Genomic DNA, 21,882 nt, shown 5'->3' with positions numbered 1-21,882 from the left:
CTCGCTGACAGAGTAAAGTCCGACCCGGGTCATGACTCATGCATTTGTTATCTGTATTCTGTTAATGCTGACTAAATAAATGAACTCTGCTTGCGCCTTGCAACCAAGTTTTTGATTCCTAACTCTGTTTTTCTACAGATAGATTCTCAATTCCTTCATTTCTATACCACTTAGTCCACTTCAGGGTTGCGAGGGACAGGAGCCCATCCCAGCAATTAGCAGGCGAGACGCAGGTACACCTGGACAGGTCGCCAGTCCATCACAGGACCAACACAGAGAGACAACCAACCGCTCACACCCACTCCTGGGGAGAATTTAGAGAAGCCAGTTAACCTAAGCTGCACATTTTTGGACTGGTGGGAGGAAGCCGGAGAGAACCCCTGCGTACACGAAGAGAACATGCCAATCTCCGCACAGAAACGCCGCTGTTTGAACCTACCCCCAGCCGAGGCTCGAACCAGCGAGGCCGCCGTGCTAACCACTGCATCACCTAATGACACTCCATACGACAGAGAGGTGTAGCAACTACTTCTGCACCCTTTAGCACTGAAGGCATCTTTCAGTGTGTATTTTGCCAGATTCGGACACATGAATGTCCCCATAGAACGCAGCCTCTCCTTAACTTTATTTTTATTTTTATTTAACAAGACAGCACATATTAATAAACAAAGATAAAAATCTGTGTAAATATGCCAGGGTTAGCCAAAAGGTTAATTTTCACCCGTAGTCCCTGGCCAGATCTTACAAGGTTACCTGGTAACTAATAAAACATTATAAAAACACGTTATGAACACACACACGCAAAAAATTACTAAAACTGTAATATATATATATATATATATATATACCACATTATACATTACACAATTACTAAAATTGTACATAATCAGTAACAAACCCTCAAGAAACACAGACCATCGTTTCATGCAACATCTGGGAGAAAAAAATACACTTTAAGAATATAAAAACAACATTAATGTTGACAAATGTAGGCATCGATAAGCCACTTTTTTGTGGTGGAACGGAATGACTGGTAAGTGTCAAGTCGTCTGATATGACTTGGAATAGAGTTCCACTGCTGGGAGGCTCTAATTGAGAAGGCTAACTGACTAAAAGCACTTGTCGGAGATGGAATAATGCGGTCCCCTCTTGTCACCCCTCTCGTAATCCGGAGTGAGTCTGATCTTGTACCTAAAAAGTCACTGAGTATGGGGAGAGCCAGACCATGGAGGATTTTGTAAACAAGACATATATTTGTATACTTTATCAAATTTTTCCACCTCAAAAGGCTACATTTCCTGAGTATTGAACAGTGATGATAACTGTGAGGTTTGTTGTCAAGAGTTTTCAGGGTCTTCTGCTCTGCATCTTTTTATTTTGCATGTTTTGTTCTAAATGAAGACTCATCCAGGTGCATGTGTTGTTGAACTTTATTTGGGTTACAAGTGAACCCTTGCAGAACATTCTGGTGCAGATGGACACGGATACCAAGAACTGGCCTTAACATGACACATCAGGAGTTCAGACAGCCAGTTTTCCAGCTGTCTAAAGCCCTGCATAGATGCAGTGCAATTTTTGATGGTCTTAGATTACAGTTGAGTAAAATCGAAGTGATTTATTTGATCCTGATTAAAAATGGTTATCCTCTTGGAGGGTGAGAGAGGTTCTGGCGGTCCAACGACCACCCTGCAGTTTTCCTGTTCAAACCAACCAGTACGAATGCAGCTAAACATGAAAGTAAGGAAGTTCCTGGTCAATGCCCTCCATCGCTCAGTTAACAGGGTTTGTGAGTTTCAAATAAACATGAAAGAACGTTCAAACCTGGAAACCTCAGTAGCTTTAGTGAGCCTTCATCATTTCATTTGTGGATGTATGTGCATGACTACACATAATTACAGACTGTGGGTAAAACTAAAATAATGATGAACCTTAATGAAAGCCAACGCGGCCTCTTGCATAATGTAAATTCAGTTCATTGAAATTCAAATAAAACTCAAAAAGTGTAATATACAATAAAATAAGCGGACATTTCTGCAGCTGTTTGATAAGATTAGCTGTAAAGGTGAGACATGGCACCTTATTGAGCCTTACAGTGAATAAACCCTTTTTCTGCTTTACCAACTGGGCCTTTTATTAAATCCATACGGCAGCAACAGGAGGCCTTAAACACAACTGAAATTTTCACTCACTAATCTAAATGAGCCGGGCACACACAGAGACTTAAAGTAAAACCGGAGGCCTCCCAGCATGCAGCAAAGTCATTCTGGCTTTCCGAGCAGTAATTACAGCCAGCAGAGCCTAAATCATTCCCTCTGCGATCAAGCCTTCACTTCTCTCTGCAGACTGAGTACATTAACGGCGGGCAGGATGAAAGCTGTACCTGCATCACACACATCAGAGTGTGTGTAGCATTCGCAGGGCTTCAGCCACGTTTCACCCTGCTTGTTATGTATGCCAAAACCTGCTGGAAGTCAGACTGTGACCGTGCACTCAGAGGGAAGACAGATTGAAATGTTGACAATACATCAGGCTTTAAGTGCCTCGGGGCAATCAATAGCACAAAAGGCCTTGGCAGATGGATAAAGACCGGGGCTTTCTTTCCACTAATTTATTTTTAGTTTTCATTCCTATGTCGGACCATTACAGACGTCTGACCGATTAACTTTTCAATTCATCACGCGTCAACGCACCCACCGCCATCGATTCACTTAGCCCCACGCTTTGAGCCGCCGTTACGCACCCCCTGATCCGCCCTTGCTCTCCAGAAAAAGCGTGCTTAAGTGCGAGCATACCGACTCTGTGGATGAGCACCAGAGTCCGATGGCGGCACATAACATGAAGGCACCAGCAATCATGTAAATCTGGTAAGCGTGGACTCCTGCTGCAGCCGCAAAGGGGAGAACTGCAAATGAGATCGTTGGTTTAATGCTGGAGAAGCAGAAAGGGGGGGTAACTCATCAGGCTGAATAAACACACATTCCAAACTGTCTCTGACAGCTGAGACACATTAAAAGATTAAAAATAAAACGGCACCAGAGAACTAAATCAATGCAGAACAAAACTACTGCAGCATGCACAGGATTAAGAAAAAAAAATGAAAAAACAGTTTCCAGCATCATGTGACTCTTGGAGCACCTTAAGACACACCACACTATCTGGCCACTCTATCAGGTCCATCTGTACCGAGTCAGACCAACTTTTTCCTCCAGAACTGCCTTAATTCCTGGTGTGATAGATGGAAGCAGATGGTGGAAACCTTCCTCAGAGGTTTTCTCCATATTGACATGACAGCATCACAGAGTTGCTGCAGGTTTGTCGGCTGCATCCATGATGAGAATCTCCCGTTCCACCACATCCCAAAGCTGCTCTACTGGACTGAGATCTGGTGGCTGTGGAGGCCGTTGGAGTCCAGTGAACTCATCGTCATGTTCTAGAAAGCAGGTGGAGATGATCTGAGCTTTGTGACATGGTGCATTATCCTGCTGGAAGTAGCATCAGAAGATGCTCCACTGTGGTCATAAAGGGATGGACATGGTCAGCAACAATACTCAGGTAGGCTGTGGTGGTTAAATCAGGCCACGTTGGTACTAAGGGGCTCAACGTGGGCCCCCAACCACCATTACACCAGCAGTAGATCCAGACAGTTTCCACTAACTGGATATTTTTAATAAGCTGCAGAGCGGGACCTACAGCTGAAGATTTATCCAAGCCTGCAAACTGGCAGACCTGCCCTGCTGACCCTTCTGCTCTAGATCAGCTTTCCCAAGTTAAAGGGCTCTTACTTTTCATTTGGCTTAAATGTATAATGTTGTCACTTCAAAGTTAAGTCCCTAATGTTTCAGCAACACCAGGTTTGCAACCTTAATATGATGCACATTCCCAAAACCAACATTGCCCTGCAGCCTCCTGAGACAAACAAACCGCATGTCACAACTTTTTGTCCAACCCGGAGCATCATGCGAAGGTGGCATTTTGGCTTTACAGCACTGTGTCACACACTAGCAACTGGATATCAACACATTGGGTGTTTTCAATGTGCACTGTGGCTGGTTCAGCAAAGAACCATAAGATGACATTGTAAGAGGAATAGAAGAAAAGAAAGAGACCACACAACATTAGAATTACTTTTACTGGCTGGAGAGACATGATCCAAGATGGATGATGAATCAGCTGACACTAGAGGGCACCAAAGAGTAAAATCTGCCAAATTCCAGTAGTTCTGCTTTCATATTAACAAGTGCTTACCGGAAAGCAACCTGATCCACACAGGGCGGGGGTGAAACCACTGATGTGCTCCAGACACTCAGACATGACATTAAAACATCTGCTTTGCTCCGTTAAGCTGGTCCTTGAACCTGCGATGGATTGGTGACCTGTCCAGGTGTACCTGCCTCTCACCTGCTGATCGCTGGGATAGACTCCAGCTCCCCCTCAAACCTGAAGTGGACTAAGCGGTATAGAGAAAAAATGAATGGACCTATTACACTGTAAACAAAATAGAACTATGACATTCATGTTTGGTTTAACTCGTACAGATAAAGAAATACAATAAATCTGCGTCATCCTCTTCTAGACTGAAACTTGTGTTTCTCAACCATTTTACAGACATATATTCTTAATAACTACTAAAAGTTATTTGTCTTATTCCTACAAATGATTATTTCCATCTGTCACAAGACAAGAGATTTAAAATCTATTTCCTGGTAGAATAAGAGTGAAATAAAAACCAACAGAGGAACACGTCGCTGCTGCTCGGCTACATCGTGTGAGCTGCTGTGAGTCTGATGCTAATGGAGAAGAATTATAAGAAACATTAAGAGCCAAAGACAAGAACCAGCAACAAGTCTTATGTGGAGCAAGAAATTCAAAGAATGGTAGTTTTGCCTAAAACTCGGGTCCTTACAATGCTCTGCTGGAGCTCTTATTCTGCACTGCATGGAGCTCTGAAGCCCACCAGAAAAAGATGATATGAAAACATTTGTGCTACAGACAGGGAAAAATAGATCTACAGAGAGAAAATAAAAACATGTGGGAAAAGAGAGAGTGGATGAACAGCTCCGTAGGCAGAGAGGAGGACGGGAGCTTAAGGCCGCTGCTATTGTTTGATGGCATCTTTAATATTTGATGGCAGAGTTTCACCCTTTACCAATCCCCCCGCACAAGTACGTGCTGAGGAAAATCTATTTCTGCAAACAATACAAAAGATGGATTTGTCCAAACGAGAATATGAGCTGAAGGTAATGTCGTTTCCAGCCTTCTCGCCGCCTCTCTGCTGCTTTTGTTGTTAACAGAAAAAGCCTGTGACACAGCAAAGGCACAATCTGTGGCGGGTGAAGCCAGTTTTAGTTTACTGGGAGCAGCAGGGGGCCGTCTTCCAGGAAGCAGCTCCATCAACCAAAGGAAATGACAGCAGAAACAAATCCACATCAGAAAACAAGCTCTGCGGCAGTTTGTAAAGACGGATGCAGCCGGACGGCTACATCTGAAGCCGAAATGCGTGCACGTATTCTAACATCCACCTCCTGCTGCTTTGTGGTGCAGAGAAACTGGATCCATTCAGCAGCTCAGAGGCCAATCAGCTGGCAGATGGATGCACTAGGAGCAAGATTTGTACAGTAATTAATATTTTGAGCATTTAGCTTTCATTAGAAAACAACAACAAATATTCATGTATGGTGCACTGATGATAAAACCCTGAATGAATACGTGGACGCCATCAGAGGAGCTCCATTAATTTAACCACATGCGTGCGATTGTTTAGGAAATCCAATCAGAAAAGATTGCAGCGGCGGCCTGTTAATTGATTTCCTCGGCTAGAATGAGGACATTACTGATATGTATTGGCTGTGAGGCAGTAAAACGTGTAAACATATGACAAGCAATCACGCCTGTCGCCTTCCCTCTGCAGGCTGAAGAAATACAGCGAGGAGACCAGCACTGCAGTGTGATGGAGGAGGGTGGAGGACGGGCTGAACGGCAGCACATGCTGGACACGTCCTCTCCGTGTGTACATGCACGCGTTGTTACATGTGTTTATGCTGCCACACTTTGGATATTCGCCTCCACAATTAAAAAAAAAACTCCATAGTGAAGACGTGGCTTACGATGAAGGTGAGGTTAAGGTCAGACTGAGAGGAAGAGAAAAAATCACAGCTGTTTGCACTACTTTACTCTCCAAACATTTAATCTACAAAAAAACCTCGGAAAGATTTAAATATTCTTTTCTTCAAGACTTACATCCTCATTCATGTATCATAGTTAGAAAAAGCTAACTTTTATCCCTGGAAGCTAAATTACAGCCTGGATTTTAGTGGGAAAGACTGCTAAGTTTCCGCTGTGATGCAAACTAAACAGGTACAGTTTATTAGAATTCATATTTTATATTTATTTGAAGAGATCCCTGATTTAGTGTTTGTAAACCAAAATTTACATCAGATTTGCTTTATTTGTGAAGAGAAACCGGGATTGCAGCGTTGTTGGTTAAAGCACGTCTGCAGCTTTAGTGGCTGTCGGGTAACTCTGAGGAAGCAGATTTCACTTTCCATTGCCTTCTTTGTCTTGTTTATGTTCAAGAAAAGTCAAGTGTTCCTACACCATGCCATGAAATATAATCCACTAGTTCCCTGTGCTCAGCCTCTTGTCTGTCTCTGACACACTTCTGAGTAAATGGTTTTATGTAGATGAAACAAATTTCAAGAAAGAATCTCAAAAGAAGTTAATTTGCTTCCATATTACATTACTGTGTAGGAGCATTCATCACTATTTCATACATGTATTGTATGATGAATAAAAAGATCAGTGAAAGAAGAAAACTAAATCTAAAGGAAGTGAATCAGTTTTTCTCCAATAGTGGATATTTTATGTCCACAAACTAAAGCAGCACTGACTGAGTGAACCTGACTGAACGCATTTCTCCTCCGTCCCATAAACCCAGGCAGTCTCAAATCCAGTCTCCAAGGAAAAGTCTGTTCAGCCAAGTCAAGTAACAACAGGTAAACATCCAGTGCAGCTGAAACGGGAAGGCCACGAACCCACTCAAGTGGTGGATCTGACCAGACTGTCTCACATGTAACAGCACCACAAATCCACCCAGCATAAAATGTGCTGCAACTCACAACTGCATCTGTAAAAAGCATCCCATGATGAGGCTGCCAACAGATTCCTTCTTTACAGAATGTCAGTGAGCAGTAAAAACTACAGAGAGGTCTTTCTCTGCAGACTGTGATACATTTGAAACAAGTAAAATTTCAGTACTTTAGAAGAAGACAACAGAAGACAGACAACCTAAAGGCTAATGTCCTATTTTCAATCCAATTAAGTAGTCTGGATCCACACTAACAACTCAGTGGGCTCTTTGCCCCATGGTGTTTCTCTCCACCAACATTCAGCTTTGCAGTTTTTGCCCAATCCTGCTAATGCCGTCATAGAGTACTGCTGATTTATCCATGTGTCCTGTAGGCTACATTAACCTTCTGAGTGCTGTGCCTAGTTTTTTCAGGCACTGCACACCCATGATGAAATGAGTATATCTGCAACCATGAGGTCTATTTTAATCCTAGTAAAGGGAAATACTATGTTGAGATGTGTACATATCAGTCTGTGTCATACTGGTATAGAATTAATGAAGATGGCACATAGCACAAAAGAAAGAGTTTTCAGGCTTGCCTACAAAAATACTTCCAGGACAAAGATCTCTGGAATAATGCAGCTGCAGCTCTAAACCTCCATCAGATCATAGAACTATATGTGAACATTATCGCTGTGAAGGCCAACTCTGATGAAGTGAAGCGGAACAAAATGAGAGAAGTTTTACTACAGATAGATGAGGCGAGTTCTCCAAGATGGCCGTTTTTGGCCCAGTTTGGCACCATCACAGCCAGTCGCAGGCTGCAGATCCCTGATTTGGTGTTTTTAAACCAAAATTTACTGCATTTTATTTATATAGCAGTAGGCCGCCTTTAAAAAGGAAACAGACATTTTGTGTGTTTAACAACACGTTGCGATTAATCGTGATTAATCGCAACGTGTAATGCAGTTAATCGCAATAAAAAAATTAATTGTTGCTCAGCACTTTACATAGTCTTTACATTACTGAAGCTGTTGCTGCCCTGCAGCGTCCAGAGGCTGAGAAACCACACTGTTTTACCAGTCCATAGCATGAGAATACAGCAGCGTCACATGCAAACACGTAAATATCAACACACGTGTAGTGTGGCTGATTCAGCAAAGGAATGCAGGATGATGTGATCAGACGGAGCAAGGAAAAGAAAATGTGACATAAGAAAAGACAGGAGTCAGCATCGGACTCAGACATGGATGCTAAATAAGCCTTCACTAGGGGGTGCCACAGTGTGAAAATCTACGTAGCATGGCTTTAAAGTCGTGGTAAGGACTGGATGACATAAAACCTTAGAACTGAAAGAGGTCATTTTATCATATGATTGATACCTTTATAATAATTTATTTCACTTACTGGAAGCAGAAATTCAAGGACACAAACTGGAGTTTAAAATCAATAAACTAAATATCTGTTACCTCATTCAGTTATTCCTGTAGTGTGTGTCTGGTTAATCTGTTGACTGTATGAAAGTGCAACATCAAATCACTGGAGTCACTGGAGCGTCTCTGAAATGATTAAGTTGGACAATTTGCTTTTCTGTGTTTCCTGATCCGATTGCTCCTGCAGCCCAGACGACTTCATCTCTTTGTACAGATCAATATCATATCTGTTTATCCGGCCAATATTAAACTCTTGGATCCACCTGGAAACATTTTGAATTTATAACACAGAAGGCCATATCAATGATGGACATCTGGAATCCACAATCATTGGCAGTGACTTTTAAAATCTGCTATCAGTAAAGCCTAAACGCTGCAGGCCAACAGCACCTCTGATCGCAGTCCAGCATATCTCTGAAGCCGTCCCTCTCTCCTGAGGGGGCTGGTTTTTATTTATCTATTTATTTTTTATCTCATCCACCTCTTTCACCAGCAGCTTCTCCTTCTCTCACATGTTCTCCTTCAAGCCCTTTGAAGTGGTCCTCCTCCCCTAACGAGGAGCAGCAGCTCGCGGGCCTGCAGGGCCGATCTGTTCGCTGGCAGTGATCCTTATCGAAGTGGAGCCGTCCCTGTGGGCGTTTCTGAGCCGGAGTGGTGGGAATGGGTGAGGAGATGGGGGGTCTCTTCTCCAGGCTCACTTCTACCCCTTCACCTTCCAACATATTTGTTCTTATGAACGTTTTACGAAGACTCAGGAAAGCTGAAAGCAAATCCTACGAACTCTTACGAACCGTTGAGTTCTGACAGCAAAGTCAGCGTTTGTGTCGTATTCTGTTGTTCAGTCCGTTACAATACGATGATAAAATTACAGTAATGAGTTTGTCAGATTTTTAAAATAACTTTTGGGAATTTACAGAACATTTAGCAATTTTTTAAAAACAAATAGCAAAATATTTCAGATGGTGTTCTAACATTAAAATTTACCTCAGGGGAAATTAAACTATTGTTCATTCCTTTCATTCATTCAAGAACAAGTTACAGTCAGGATTGGAGGTCTTCCTAAAGCCAACAGACTGTTCTCCTAACTGCATGAATTTCCCTCCATAAACGTTACTTGCGACTCCAGGATCCACCTGCTGAATGTCATCTTTCATCATTCAAACTGATGACAGTGGCTTTTTATCATAATGATTATTATTATTAGGAAATCAAGACCCTGGTCGCCGGGTTAATAACACCACCTGGAGCTTTTATTTCATTAGAGCCACTCGCTACGAACAATTTCGCAGTTCACGAACACGTTCATCCATCTGACGGTGGCTTTCAGTACAACCTAAACTAATTAATAAGATCTGTACAAAGACAAGAGGCTGATGTTCCCGCTGATCTGTCTCTGTGGTGTAGTACATCACATTTTCCCGATGGAAACCACTGCAGTGAGCAAACTCCCCCTTCCAGCCTGACCGTGCACCCTGGCGCCCCTCTCTCCCTGCTACAGTGTGGCAGGCAAACTCCTAACATCCATACAGAAGGAGGGAAAATCGTTACTTTAAATCAGTTGGGCTGTTTGTGAGAGTTGTGAGGACAGGAGAGCTGAGGAAGGTAAAGCGCGGGTTGTCCTCATTGATCTGTGCAGGCCTCTAATCTCATTAACTGCCTCTTGATTTATTGAGATGGGCCTCGGAGTGCACCGAGGTTATGGAAGCAAACACCCGGACGGCTGTGGGTTGCATAGAATTGAGGTCAATTGACTGTTTGGCAGACCCACGCTCCCACAACCCCTCACACCGGCCACTGCCTTCTCATTAACAGCAGTTTTTACATGGGTGGGGGGTGGGTGGGGGGCGACCTGCTTGGTGAGAATAAGGAGAGCATTAGGGGATAAATTATCAGCTGTAATGAGGTGAGGCCAGGCTGCACGCAGTCATGAAGATCTTACAAGCTCCACAATGATGCTAATAATGCAGCGGCGCCGATACAGGCATCAAACGGCGATATTGATTACACTGCAGCACGCAGGTAAATGGACCAATAAATAAAGATACAATCCAAACACACACACCCCCCCCCCCCCCCCAACCCAGTAATTTAGCAGCCATTGAGCTGGTGTGACATACCACACAGCTGCACTTTGCTAATTCGCACATGTGGTTTGAGGAATGAGGAGAGTGATTAAAAAAAGCCACTGCAACTCGGACAAGTCATGATGGTAACTGGTGATACTTTAAACAGGAGGGGGGTGAACTGGGTCAACCCTGGATAACCCTCATGTAGCATCCAGGAAGGAGGTTGATACCAGGACTAACACCTGCTGCCTGGTCTAGCTGCTAGCAGGCTTTATTAGGATCCATATTTCTGACAAGTCAATCAGATAAAAAACTATACTGATGAATGACAGTTTAGTTAAACGAAGTCATTCATTCATTCTGGCTGAACATCAAACATAACAAAAACTCTGCACACAGATCCATTACTGAGTCTCAACATCACCCAAACTAATTCATAGTAAAAGAAATCAAAGCCTTCTGAGTTTATTCTGGGAAGGACCTTATAGGGGAGTCTCAGATGTTTCTGCAGCCCGGGGCTGCTGGCTGACTTCCCATAATGCACTGGGCTCCTGTGTGAATGTATATGCCCCCTCCCCTCTCATGCGATGCATCCCTGGGGCTGGTGTTTCTATTTGTTTCTCATTGGTCCATCCAGATGGCCGCCTTCCATCACTCTGCTTCTGCAGGTCTTCCTCTCCAGTCATCCACCACACGATGGAAACTCTGACTGAGTTGTAGATTCAGAGACGTCCATTGTTTCCTAATCAACAACATTTACAAACTGAATGACATTAAATGAGGTTGTGCTGGACCTGACTGGGCCGATCTGGACTGAGGTGAATTAAGTATGTTTACTTTTCTCTGTAAATGCCCGGAGATGGCAGAGCTTAGGACAAAAAGATTTACATAAAATGCCATCTTACCACATCACAGGAGGAAGTTTATTCTCCAGTAAAAAGCTGATTTTATTATCAAAATGGATTCATATTATATTTAGATGGATCATAAACAAACCACTTACGTTAAGCTCCAACATTTCCCGTGTATATTCATAAATATGTGCAGATTTCAGAATTTAAATGAGGAGGTTGAAGCATTTAATTATTTACTTTCCTGAGAGCTATAATGATGCATTTTTGTCTCTGCAAAAATAAAGTCCATTTTTGCCTGGATTCACTGTAAAAATCTATAATTATCAGTGTTTTCAGAGAAAGTTTTGCATAAATGTAAAAAGTCCAAATCAAAGCCAGAATAATGCAAATTCACACTTTTGCTCTGAGATAAAATTGTGTTTGGAAATAGCAAAAAGCTGGAAAAGACTAAGTTTTGTGTTGTTATGACTCAGAGTTAATAAAAATAGTTTTCTTTATTAATTTTATTTTATTATTATTAACCAGCCAATCCCATGGCAGCATGTAGCCATGCAGACGTGGACTTCAAACTGATCATCAGAATGAGGAAGAAAGAGGATTTAAGAGACTTTGAACGTGGCATGGTTGTTGGTCTGAGTATTTGCTGCGATTTTCACCCACAACCACCTCTAAGGTTTTCAGAGAATGGCCTGATGAAGAGAAAATATCCAGCAAACAGCAGTTGTCTGGATCTACTGCTGGTGTAATGGTGGGGGGGAGATTTTCTTGGCCCACGTTGGGCCTCTTAGTACCAACATTACCTGGTTTAACCAGCACAGCCTACCTGAGTATTGTTGCTGACCATGTCCATCCCTTTATGACCACAGTGGAGCATCTTCTGCTGCGACTTCCAGCAGGATAATGCACCATGTCACAAAGCTCAGATCATCTCCACCTGCTTTCTAGAACATGACGATGAGTTCACTGGACTCCAACGGCCTCCACAGCCACCAGATCTCAGTCCAGTAGAGCAGCTTTGGGATGTGGTGGAACGGGAGATTCTCATCATGGATGCAGCCGACAAACCTGCAGCAACTGTGTGATGCTGTCATGTCAATATGGAGAAAACCTCTGAGGAAGGTTTCCTCCACCTGCTTCATCTATCACACCAGGATTAAAAAGGTCTGACCCGGTACTAGATGGCAGATCTGATGAAGAGGACGACCCGGTACTAGAAGATGAAACAAGTTCTGTACTTCTGTTCAGTTTTTAACTAACCTGGTATTCACTGGGCCAGAAAGTGCTGACGGCGAGCTCCACCTGGTGCCACTGGTGCCCCTGGGAGCCTGAGATATTCCACACAGCGCTGCCCTTGGGGCCGCCGTTGACGCGGATGAAGACCTGGAGGGCCCCGGGGCTGTGGCCGTCGCGACTGTACAGGAAGTAGCTGAACTGGATGCAGTGGGTGTCGTTCTCGCTGAGCGGGAGCAGGTGCAGCTGAGCCCTCTGACCCCCGAAATGCTGTGAGGAGTTGACCATCATGAAGGATCCTGGTGATGAAAGCAGAAATGATTATGTTTGTCTTCACATTTTATGGTTCAGGTCTTATGAGCAGAGCGAAGGACAGCTCGCTGCAGGCTGGAACAGAGGAATCAAAGCCTGCCAGCCAGCCTCACCTACACATAAGTCACAAATAGCATCAGTTTCTCACCTGCAAGACAGAGCTGAGTGCAAAATAAAAGACAACAAGATCCATCTTGTTGGGCTTCACCTCTAACACCTCTCCTAGGATAGATATGTCACGTTGGCTTTAAGCCGCTGAGGATAGTTTTCCCTCTTTTTTTTATTTTTAAACCCTGGACACAGAGTCCAGTTTCAAGATTGTCAGTGGGAATATCTGCGAGATCCTCTCTGGCTATTTGTCTGTGTTTGGTCTGCGTGAGCTTCTCCCAGCTCTCCATGCCTCAGATCTGCCATGTTCAAAGCTGCAGCACCGGGTGTCACACCGGACTTTCATCTGAAACCAGGTTCACAGATGCACTGCTGGCCCCCGGCCAAGAGGGCCCCCTGCCACGGATTAGAAGTAGAGGGGGCGCTTTGCCTTTGAACGTGGCTTTCAAAGCTGTAGAATGCAAGAAAAAAAAAAAGGAAAAGTTGATCTTTCCTTCCCATGTTTGTCTGCCAGCGTTGTCTCTGTGACGCTGTAAGGCTGCTTTATTTCTGTGTTGGAACAATGCTTCTTCGTAATAAAGCTTTTGCACTGGAAAGATGGTTTATGTCCCTTTAAATGGAGCCACGTTTATAAAGAAACTACATTTGTGGCTCCATCAAAAAGAGAAATAAACAGACTTTGCAACGGGTCAGATTTATTACCATTGTTGCAGCACAGAAATAATCCACCAAACACTGAGTTCACAATCCTTTCTACCGCCACAGAAACTTTAAAAATGCTCGTCCTTCACGTCAAGACAGAAACATGCAATAAATGTGGATTGTGCAACTCACAGACGAACAGCTTTTTAGGCCTTAATTGACTCATTCAGACCTGGAAGGACTTGTCAGTCCAGGCTGATTCAACCAAGCAGCTGACTGAGATTAAGCTCATTTATGCCCACGCAAGGACAATTCGATAAAAAGGCCAATTTGGAAATATGAATTTCTGCTGTTTCAAGAGCCATTAAGTCATTTGCAGTTATTGGGAACAATGGGAGCCTCGACAAGATGTAACAAAGAAAAGGTTAATTAAAGAGGAAGGCTGTCAGGGTCCTGCTTTTACTCTGATGCCCAGGCTGGATCTACGCAGACGAGCCATCAGACGGAAACTTTCTCTTCCACCTTTTCTACGAACCACGAACACCAGACTGGGCCCAGTGGGTCGGACCGGGGAAAGGACAGCATGCCAGCAAATTAATGCTGAAAACTATCATTTTAAAAAACATGACATTTGATGAGAATAAATCCTCAGTTACAAACTTACATATTTTGTTTTTCATTCTATATTCTAATAACTAAATATATTAGATATTTTTATATTTATAAATATATATCAATTTGCAAAATTGCCAATTACACGGCAAAAGTTTAGTTCCAGGTATTTCACATGATGATCAGATGAACCTTTCCACATCTAGAAGTTATTTTAAATGTACATGTGTGTACATTTCCACATGTGTGTAGTAATCCTGACACCTGGACTGACTAAGCTCATCATACAAGAGAAAAAGATGGAACGTGTTCCACTCCTGACCTGGAGATGTTTTATGTTTACACAGAAAACATGAACCATCAGAGATTACAGTTACTTTTATTAGAATATTGCAGCTAATATCTTCTATGTTATTTTTACATTTACCAGATTTATCCCATGGACCAGACTGGACCCTCTGGAGGGCTGTTTTTGGGCCCCGGGCCATATGTTGGCAGTCATAAGTAAACAAGCAGAATGATTTATAACAGAGAAGAAGCAGAGCAGGTGTTTGGATGCTGGGAGGCTCATAGGATGGAGTGTTTTTCCATTTTAGAATGAATGGATGCTAACTGCTACCCAACGCTGACCATGGTGACTCAGTGTGGGTCGGAGCTGGCAGACAGCAGGGATTGTGGGTAGTGTAGTTTCCTTTGTCCTGTAGTTGAGGGAGAGTGCAATCAGAGTGCTGCCGTGCGCTATTAATCATGCTGACATGGTTATTAGTCCATAATGGCAACCGAGGGAATACTTAAACCAGAGAGATGGCTATAATACTTGCACACTGACATGCAGGACACTATCAGCACACACATTTTTTGTCTAACACACACACACACACAAAGTTCAGAGCCAACTCTTGCTAACCTTCCCAGGAGTAAGAGATGCCCTCTTTTTTCCCACTCCCCCGATCATCTCCTTCTCCATAGTTACATGCCTGCCCTGGTCTCTGAAGTGCTCTCATTCTCGCCTGCTGATGAATGGCCAGGGCTTTTGCTTTGACATCTGTTGTCATGAAAATGCATAAAGCAAACATTAAAGAAAAATCTCAGCAGAGGTTTTTCATTAGCAGGTGATGTGTGAATGACCTCGTAGATTACAGTTTGGGGTGCCAGCTGCACAACAGAGACCATGTCCTCACCATTTGAGGAGGAAATCTTCTGAATGAGGGGATTTAGTTGAGAAAAAGTTCCTAAAGATTGTCTGGGAGTAAGTGACCCATGTCATTCTCCTGGTCAACATGTTGAATTGTCTAATATTTACAGGCTGGATAAGTGCATAATTTGGAGTGTTCAAGGTCTTCTTGGACAGACTTATTTCAAGTTTTTTATATAAAAGCATGAAAAAATGAAGCAGGTCAAGCAGGCGAGTCAGATCCATGGAAAAACCTGGATATAAAATGATCTAAAATACCTGTCAGAGCCTCCCTGACCACTGTCTGCTCCCTCCTTCGGCTCAGTCTTTCCTGCCCCCAACGCTGGGCTGAGGCGTCAGCCTGCCAGGATGTGCCGGGATAACAAGCAGCTGCTGTCCTTTGAGACTTCGCTGTGTGGACAGAGCTGGTGTTTTCTCAGCCTCACCTGCTCGCAGGCGAAGGCTGAGCGGACTCTGGTTTAGCCCCCCAACCCACCACCACCGCTGCTTGCTCTGGTGTGCGAGTCCTCCGGGGGTCTGTGTGGTTAAATTGCTTTTCTTCAGCTCTGAGAGCCGGAGCCCCTCATTGTTGGAAGGCAAGTCTCCAACTGTCCCTGAAACAGGACTGAACTGTAGCTGCATCATTTGCTCTTCTACAACAGTAACATGCACGCTGGAAAGATCTGTTTCACATCAGAGGGTCCAAACCAGAGCCAGAAACAAGCCTCATATTTTTGTTACAGTGTATAAACTTAATAATTTTTTAAGTTTTGTTAATAAAATATAATTATTCAAGTAACTCTCCATCCGTCGTGTCCTCGTCACTGAAGCGGGATATACTTCAGACTGATTTGGCTCGAGATGGGAATGTCTGAAACTAGTGTAACACGATCACTGTTTGATTAAATGGAGAAAAAATGAATGAACAGGTCTTGCTCACTGGCATAATATTATTATTATAGCATTAGGAGCAGCAGCATCATTTGTTCTTGTCACCGCTCTACTTTAGCTAACGTGCAGCTCTGCAACACCACCTTCTTTGCTCCAGGATTTATGTTGTTTTTACCATCTGAACATGTTTCACTTTAAAATGTACTAAGTTCCTCTGCCCATGTAGTGTAAAATGTAATGTTCTAAACACACTAACAGAATTAATTTGACAAGTACTTGAACATACCTGAGCATTTTTCAGTAATGTTAGTAAACGCACCAGTAGAAAGCGTCCACCCGTAGGAATGAGCACCATCACTCTCATCGTATGCTAACGTGTTAGCAGACAGATTAGCACTCTGCTTTCAGTGTTTGTTTGGTAGGGTTAGGGTTCAAAACACAGATGACAGAGAACTTTAACAGTGGATGGAAATTATTCACAATATCAATGGGATCACATTCCTTGATGACGGAAGATGATGTTGGATCTGGATCCTGTGAGTCTCTGGAAAGCCTCCTTTGTGTATCAAAACACAAAACTCTGATCCCATGTCATGAGATTTATCTCCAAAAATAACACAGAGAACAAAAACAGATGCATCTAAAGACTTTCCTGCACGCAGATGTTCTTATTCTAAGTTCAGAGCCGTGCATTAGGCCATTACAGTGACAGCTAGCTTAGACTTGGACAGTAGCTGAAGCTCATTATATTTTTTGCTTGTTGCACCGTTTTAAATTTGTCATCACGGGCTGCTCGAAATTACCCAAAACTATTGAGTTGTCTTGTCTTTGTCATGAATCCTGTAATACAGTATTTTATAAATACTGTGAGCTAACATTTTCCACAAAATGTTTATCACAATCTTATGACCAACAGCCATAGTTTTACCACAGATGCACATTCATCCAGGATTTTTTGGGGATAAGAAACTCTTCTACAGTGCTAACATGTTAGCTAACAGATTAGCCTTGTTTGCTTCAGCAAAGAGAAAAACAAACAATTATTAATCCAGTTTTAATATTTACTCTAGTATTTCCCTCTGTTTTGATCTGCATCCCTTTATGACGTTTTTGGGTAAAAAATATTAGCTGAAAGGCACTAAAGTGGTCAATAAAAACTTTAGAGAAAATCTGATCTTTTTTAGCTCCTGTAAAAACCAGGTCAACATTTTTCACGAGTTTCTGAACTATGAAAATATCATTTTATGATTAAAATATTTCAGTAAGTCAACACAGATTAAAAAAATGAAAATGTAGATTTATTTAAGGTGTTTAGTACAATCCTGTGACCACCAACCACAGTTTCACCACTCAGTTCAGTTTTTGCACAAGACATTTTTCTATAGCACTAACAGCAAAATAGCATTTTTTGACGCTGTGTTAGCAAAGATTTACATTTACATCACTTACGTCAAATTAAAGCAATAATTTAAAAATCATGTCAATCCAATCTAAAAGGAAACTCTAATATTTCTCTCTTTTTTTGGTCTGAACTCCTTCCTGAAGCTAAACTAACACTTCTGCAAAGATTTCTTGAGAAAAAAATCCAAAACATATGAGCTGAAGGGTATAAAAATGGTCAACATAACCTCAGAGAAGGGTCTTAATTTACTTATTTTCTGTCGCTTTCAATGACGCTTCTCATATTAACTAATTATTTAGAGAATATATTGATTATCGCTGCTTTAAGTCTGTTTTAGCTAAACTGGAAAGATAAAGAGAAAGCTTCTGAAGGTTAACAAACAAGAAGCATGATTGATTTGGTCATTTAAAAAATTATTTAAAAAAAAAAACAGGTATCACCATCTCAGATAACCTTACTCAAAACCCTTGAGGACACACACATGAAGAGAGAGACATACTGTATAAGCACACACAATCTGGTGTGTAAAAAACACACACCTGATGCAGAGAAATTCTCCATAAATCCATAGAGGCTGATAAGGCTCCATCTATTTTTCCCATGACCCTGCCAAGGTTGAGGGAACATGCATTAAGAGATTAGGGGACGGCCTGGGCTCCCTGAATTCATATCGGAGTGTGGGATGGGAGCCTGAGTCATAGGTCTGCCTGCTTTTATCACACTTACACCGAGGGGGGAAACCGAGAGGAGCTGAAATTGGACGGGGTGGGCGGGGAAGTAGAGGAAGAAAAGAGGGAGAGATAGTGAGGGCTTTTATCTTTATGTTAGTGCCTGTCATTTTCTGTTAGAACCCCTCTGCTGCCATCAATAACGCTTTGTATAACGCAGGCAGCCCCATTCCACACAATGACAACACCATCTTTCTCTTGAAAAGGCCAGACAAAACCTGATGCATTTTAATCAAATCTAACATTTTCTACTCCACCTCCACTTGCTGTGAGAAGCGGTAAGCAAGTTTAGGGTGGTGGTGATAATCTTGCCTGTGTGATTGAGGAAGCCGACTCCTTCATACCTTCCTACAGGGCATCTCTAGATTTTCCAATTTAGGTTCTGAATTTGATATTTGCTCTGCAGTTTCTTCCTTTTCTTTGTAATATTGCAAACCAGACCTGCCGTGACCTCAGACGATATCACACACACAACGGACGTGAAGTGAAGCAAGTGTTGATTTGCTGGGGCAGACTGGCCTCGCTGTTTGCTCCTCTTTGTATTTGGCTGTATTGCGTGATCAGCTCAGCTGGCAGGAGCACCAGAGCTGGACTTTGTTTACTGGAGCCAAAAGGCAATGCAGATTTTGCCATTTACAAGGTGACACAGTGCTCAGAGTGTGCAAATGGGAAATCTGCAAACTAACAGCAGCTGGTCACAAATGCTAATCTGACAGAGCTTAACCATCCTGGAAACAACAAGAGTCCTGGTTCAGCTGACAGTTTGGGCTACTGAATTCCCCCAGATGGGACTCCAGAGTCCAGTAGATGACCTGGAGACCGTTGACGGCAACAGAGTCATTGCTGTTTCTACACTGGCATCTCCATGAATTAGCAGCACAAACTGAGGCAACATTGTGTGCTTTTATACATTCTTTACCTGAATGCAAATGCCACAATACAAGTAGCAGTTATACATGTCTGCTGCTGCTCTGCTCTCACTTTTCAAGCCAGTGACAAGTGGATAGCATTAATCATCCTGTCACCAATAGGACGGCACCAATCGTTTGGGACAGGCTATGGTTATCTTTCACCACGACTACTGTAATGCACATCCGTCAGGTTTCCCTGCTGGCACAACGAACCCCTACAGGTGGTCCATAACTACAGCTGTGCACGGGAACAAAGAAGGGCACAAGTTTGGTCACAATACTCATTGATTCAATCTATTGTGTCAATATCACAAATTTTGATTAGATCATTGATCATTTAATCAAACTTCCACAAAAAAAGAAAGCTTCATCTATGCTTTATGCTAAATAAAGCGTAACAGAGCTTTCTGTCCTCTTTCTGTGTCCTTTCAGTCCATTTTCAGAGTTTGCAGATGCCATCCCAGGCGCAGCAAACGGAGCAGTAACACCAGAAACTGTGGGGGCAGTGTTGCCCAGTACAGGTGACATGCAACCAGCCAAAAAACAAAGCAGAAGAATACATGATGTATGTAATCCCCAATCTCCTGCAATATTTGTCTAAAACAGATTTTAATGGATTAAAGACGTGTTGTGGACCACCTATTCTACTGGACTGCTTTTACTGGACCCTTGCTGATGTAAGGGGCCGCGTCTGTTGCAATATTATCTGCTACTGGAGTCCAGGATGGTTTTAAAGGTAAATTACATTTACTTTTACATTTCCGACTGATCAGAAATGAGTCTTTACTGAATCAATAGTTATGATTGTAGTCTGGAATAGTATACATCAGGGCAACACCATTTGGTTCGATGAGGGCCGCAGCCCTGCAGGTTTTCAATGTTTCCCAGCTCTACCTCAGCTGACTCAAATTAAATGGATGCAACAGCTTTTCAAGTTCTGCTCAGTGACTCATTAATGTGAGTGAGTAGGGACACATTGAAAATCTGCAGGGCCCGGGGACGGACTGAGTAGCCCTGGTATACATCATTCAAAGCTTTTCAATATAACATGAAGGCACTTGTCAGGGAAACTGAGTTAAATACACAATCATCTGTGAAATGACGTCACATCCTGCACACAGGACTTCTGGTAGTAAAGGGTTAATGGCCACAAAGAAGCGCATTATTAGGATTTCCTGCACCGTTGCCATATGTGTTATTGTCTGAAACTTTGGTCAGAGCTCTGCCCTGCCCCTCTGGTGGATATGTTGGCTAGCAATCTTGCTAACATAAGGGTTGCATTAAAGTATGAGGGCAGTGATGTTTGAAACGAACATACCTATTTATGTACATTAAGGGGAAGGGATAAATGGCAGTTTTTTTCCCTTCGTCCCTACGCACCAGATTAGTCTTAGTCTAGACTGAGGTCGTCTCTGCTCCTAAATAGATGAATTGGCTACTAATGCCATCACAACACTGGTCTCCCTCTCTATCTTCACAAACCTCTTGAAGATTTGCCTCTAACAGCCTCTTGCACGCTAATCTGCAATCAGTTTGTACAGTTGTATCTGCTTTGATTGCACTCTTTCATTTAAATAGCGTTAAATGGATTTTAATGTCTTAATGTTTACTGTAATGCAATGTTTTACTCATGTCCTGGACTTCCTTTAGAGGTTTTGTATTTAAAAACTACTGCAGACTGAACATACCTGTTCATAGCAGCAGCTTTCTCTGCCTCCCCACCACACTGCAAAAACTTCTCAGGCACAGCAGGACGAACACGATAAGTTTAACCCATTTTAGCGGTTTTTCCTACAGCCTGAAAGGAATGTCAAGCTTTCTAGCTGCTGATCACTAACTGTGTCTGTCTGTTGTATGGAGCTCAGCAGGTAGATGGCAAAGGTATTTTAGTGTTTTTTTTTGTTTTTTTTTCAGTGAGAAGAGTTGCATGCTGAGGCTGAAAATTGCGGTCAGAGTAAACTAAACAAATAAGAACTGGAGGCCAGACAGCTTACTGAAAAAGAAAGGAATAAAGAAAATCCTACCAGAGTAATACCTGCGAATTCAGATATTCTCTGCATCTCTGTGAAAGACTCCTTTCATTTTGCCATTTCACACATTCAAGATAAATGGAAAGGTACAAAAGTCTACTATTGTATAAGGACTGCTTGGTGGAGAGAGTTGGGAAATATGTCTATTCCTGCTGATCCCAGCACAGCGTCGTTGGGGGCTGGAGCCTATCCCAGTAGCTATGAGGCAGGAAGAAGGGTACACCCTGGACTGGTCGCCATTCTGTCGCAAGCCACAGTCCAAGATAATAAGTTTCCTATGATCTTGGAAAATGTTGAGTTTAAGGGAAGGAGGTAACTGAAATTTGATTTATAAAGGATAGTTCTGTGTTTCTAATGCTAAATACGATAATTAAGGAAGCCCTGAAGATCCTTTCTTGAGCATTTGGGTAATGTAATCTTTCC

The 21,882-nt window shown here is 42.6% G+C and overlaps 1 protein-coding gene across 7 annotated transcripts in view; it reads right to left on the bottom strand.

The window, feature by feature from the left end:
• The window catches only part of LOC121627999 (receptor-type tyrosine-protein phosphatase U-like), a 236,992-nt gene that overhangs the window by 96,656 nt on the left and 118,454 nt on the right, over positions 1-21,882 (bottom strand). For all 7 annotated transcript variants that reach the window (XM_041966886.1, XM_041966889.1, XM_041966887.1 and 4 more), the window contains exon 3: positions 12,677-12,948. In XM_041966886.1, coding sequence (XP_041822820.1) covers positions 12,677-12,948 — 272 coding nt within the window. The remainder of the gene's footprint in view (positions 1-12,676; positions 12,949-21,882) is intronic.

Source organism: Melanotaenia boesemani, chromosome 17, assembly GCF_017639745.1.
Source record: "Melanotaenia boesemani isolate fMelBoe1 chromosome 17, fMelBoe1.pri, whole genome shotgun sequence".
NCBI lineage: Eukaryota > Metazoa > Chordata > Actinopteri > Atheriniformes > Melanotaeniidae > Melanotaenia > Melanotaenia boesemani.
Note: the sequence above shows the minus strand (reverse complement) of the source record. Positions and strands in the feature narration are given on the sequence as shown.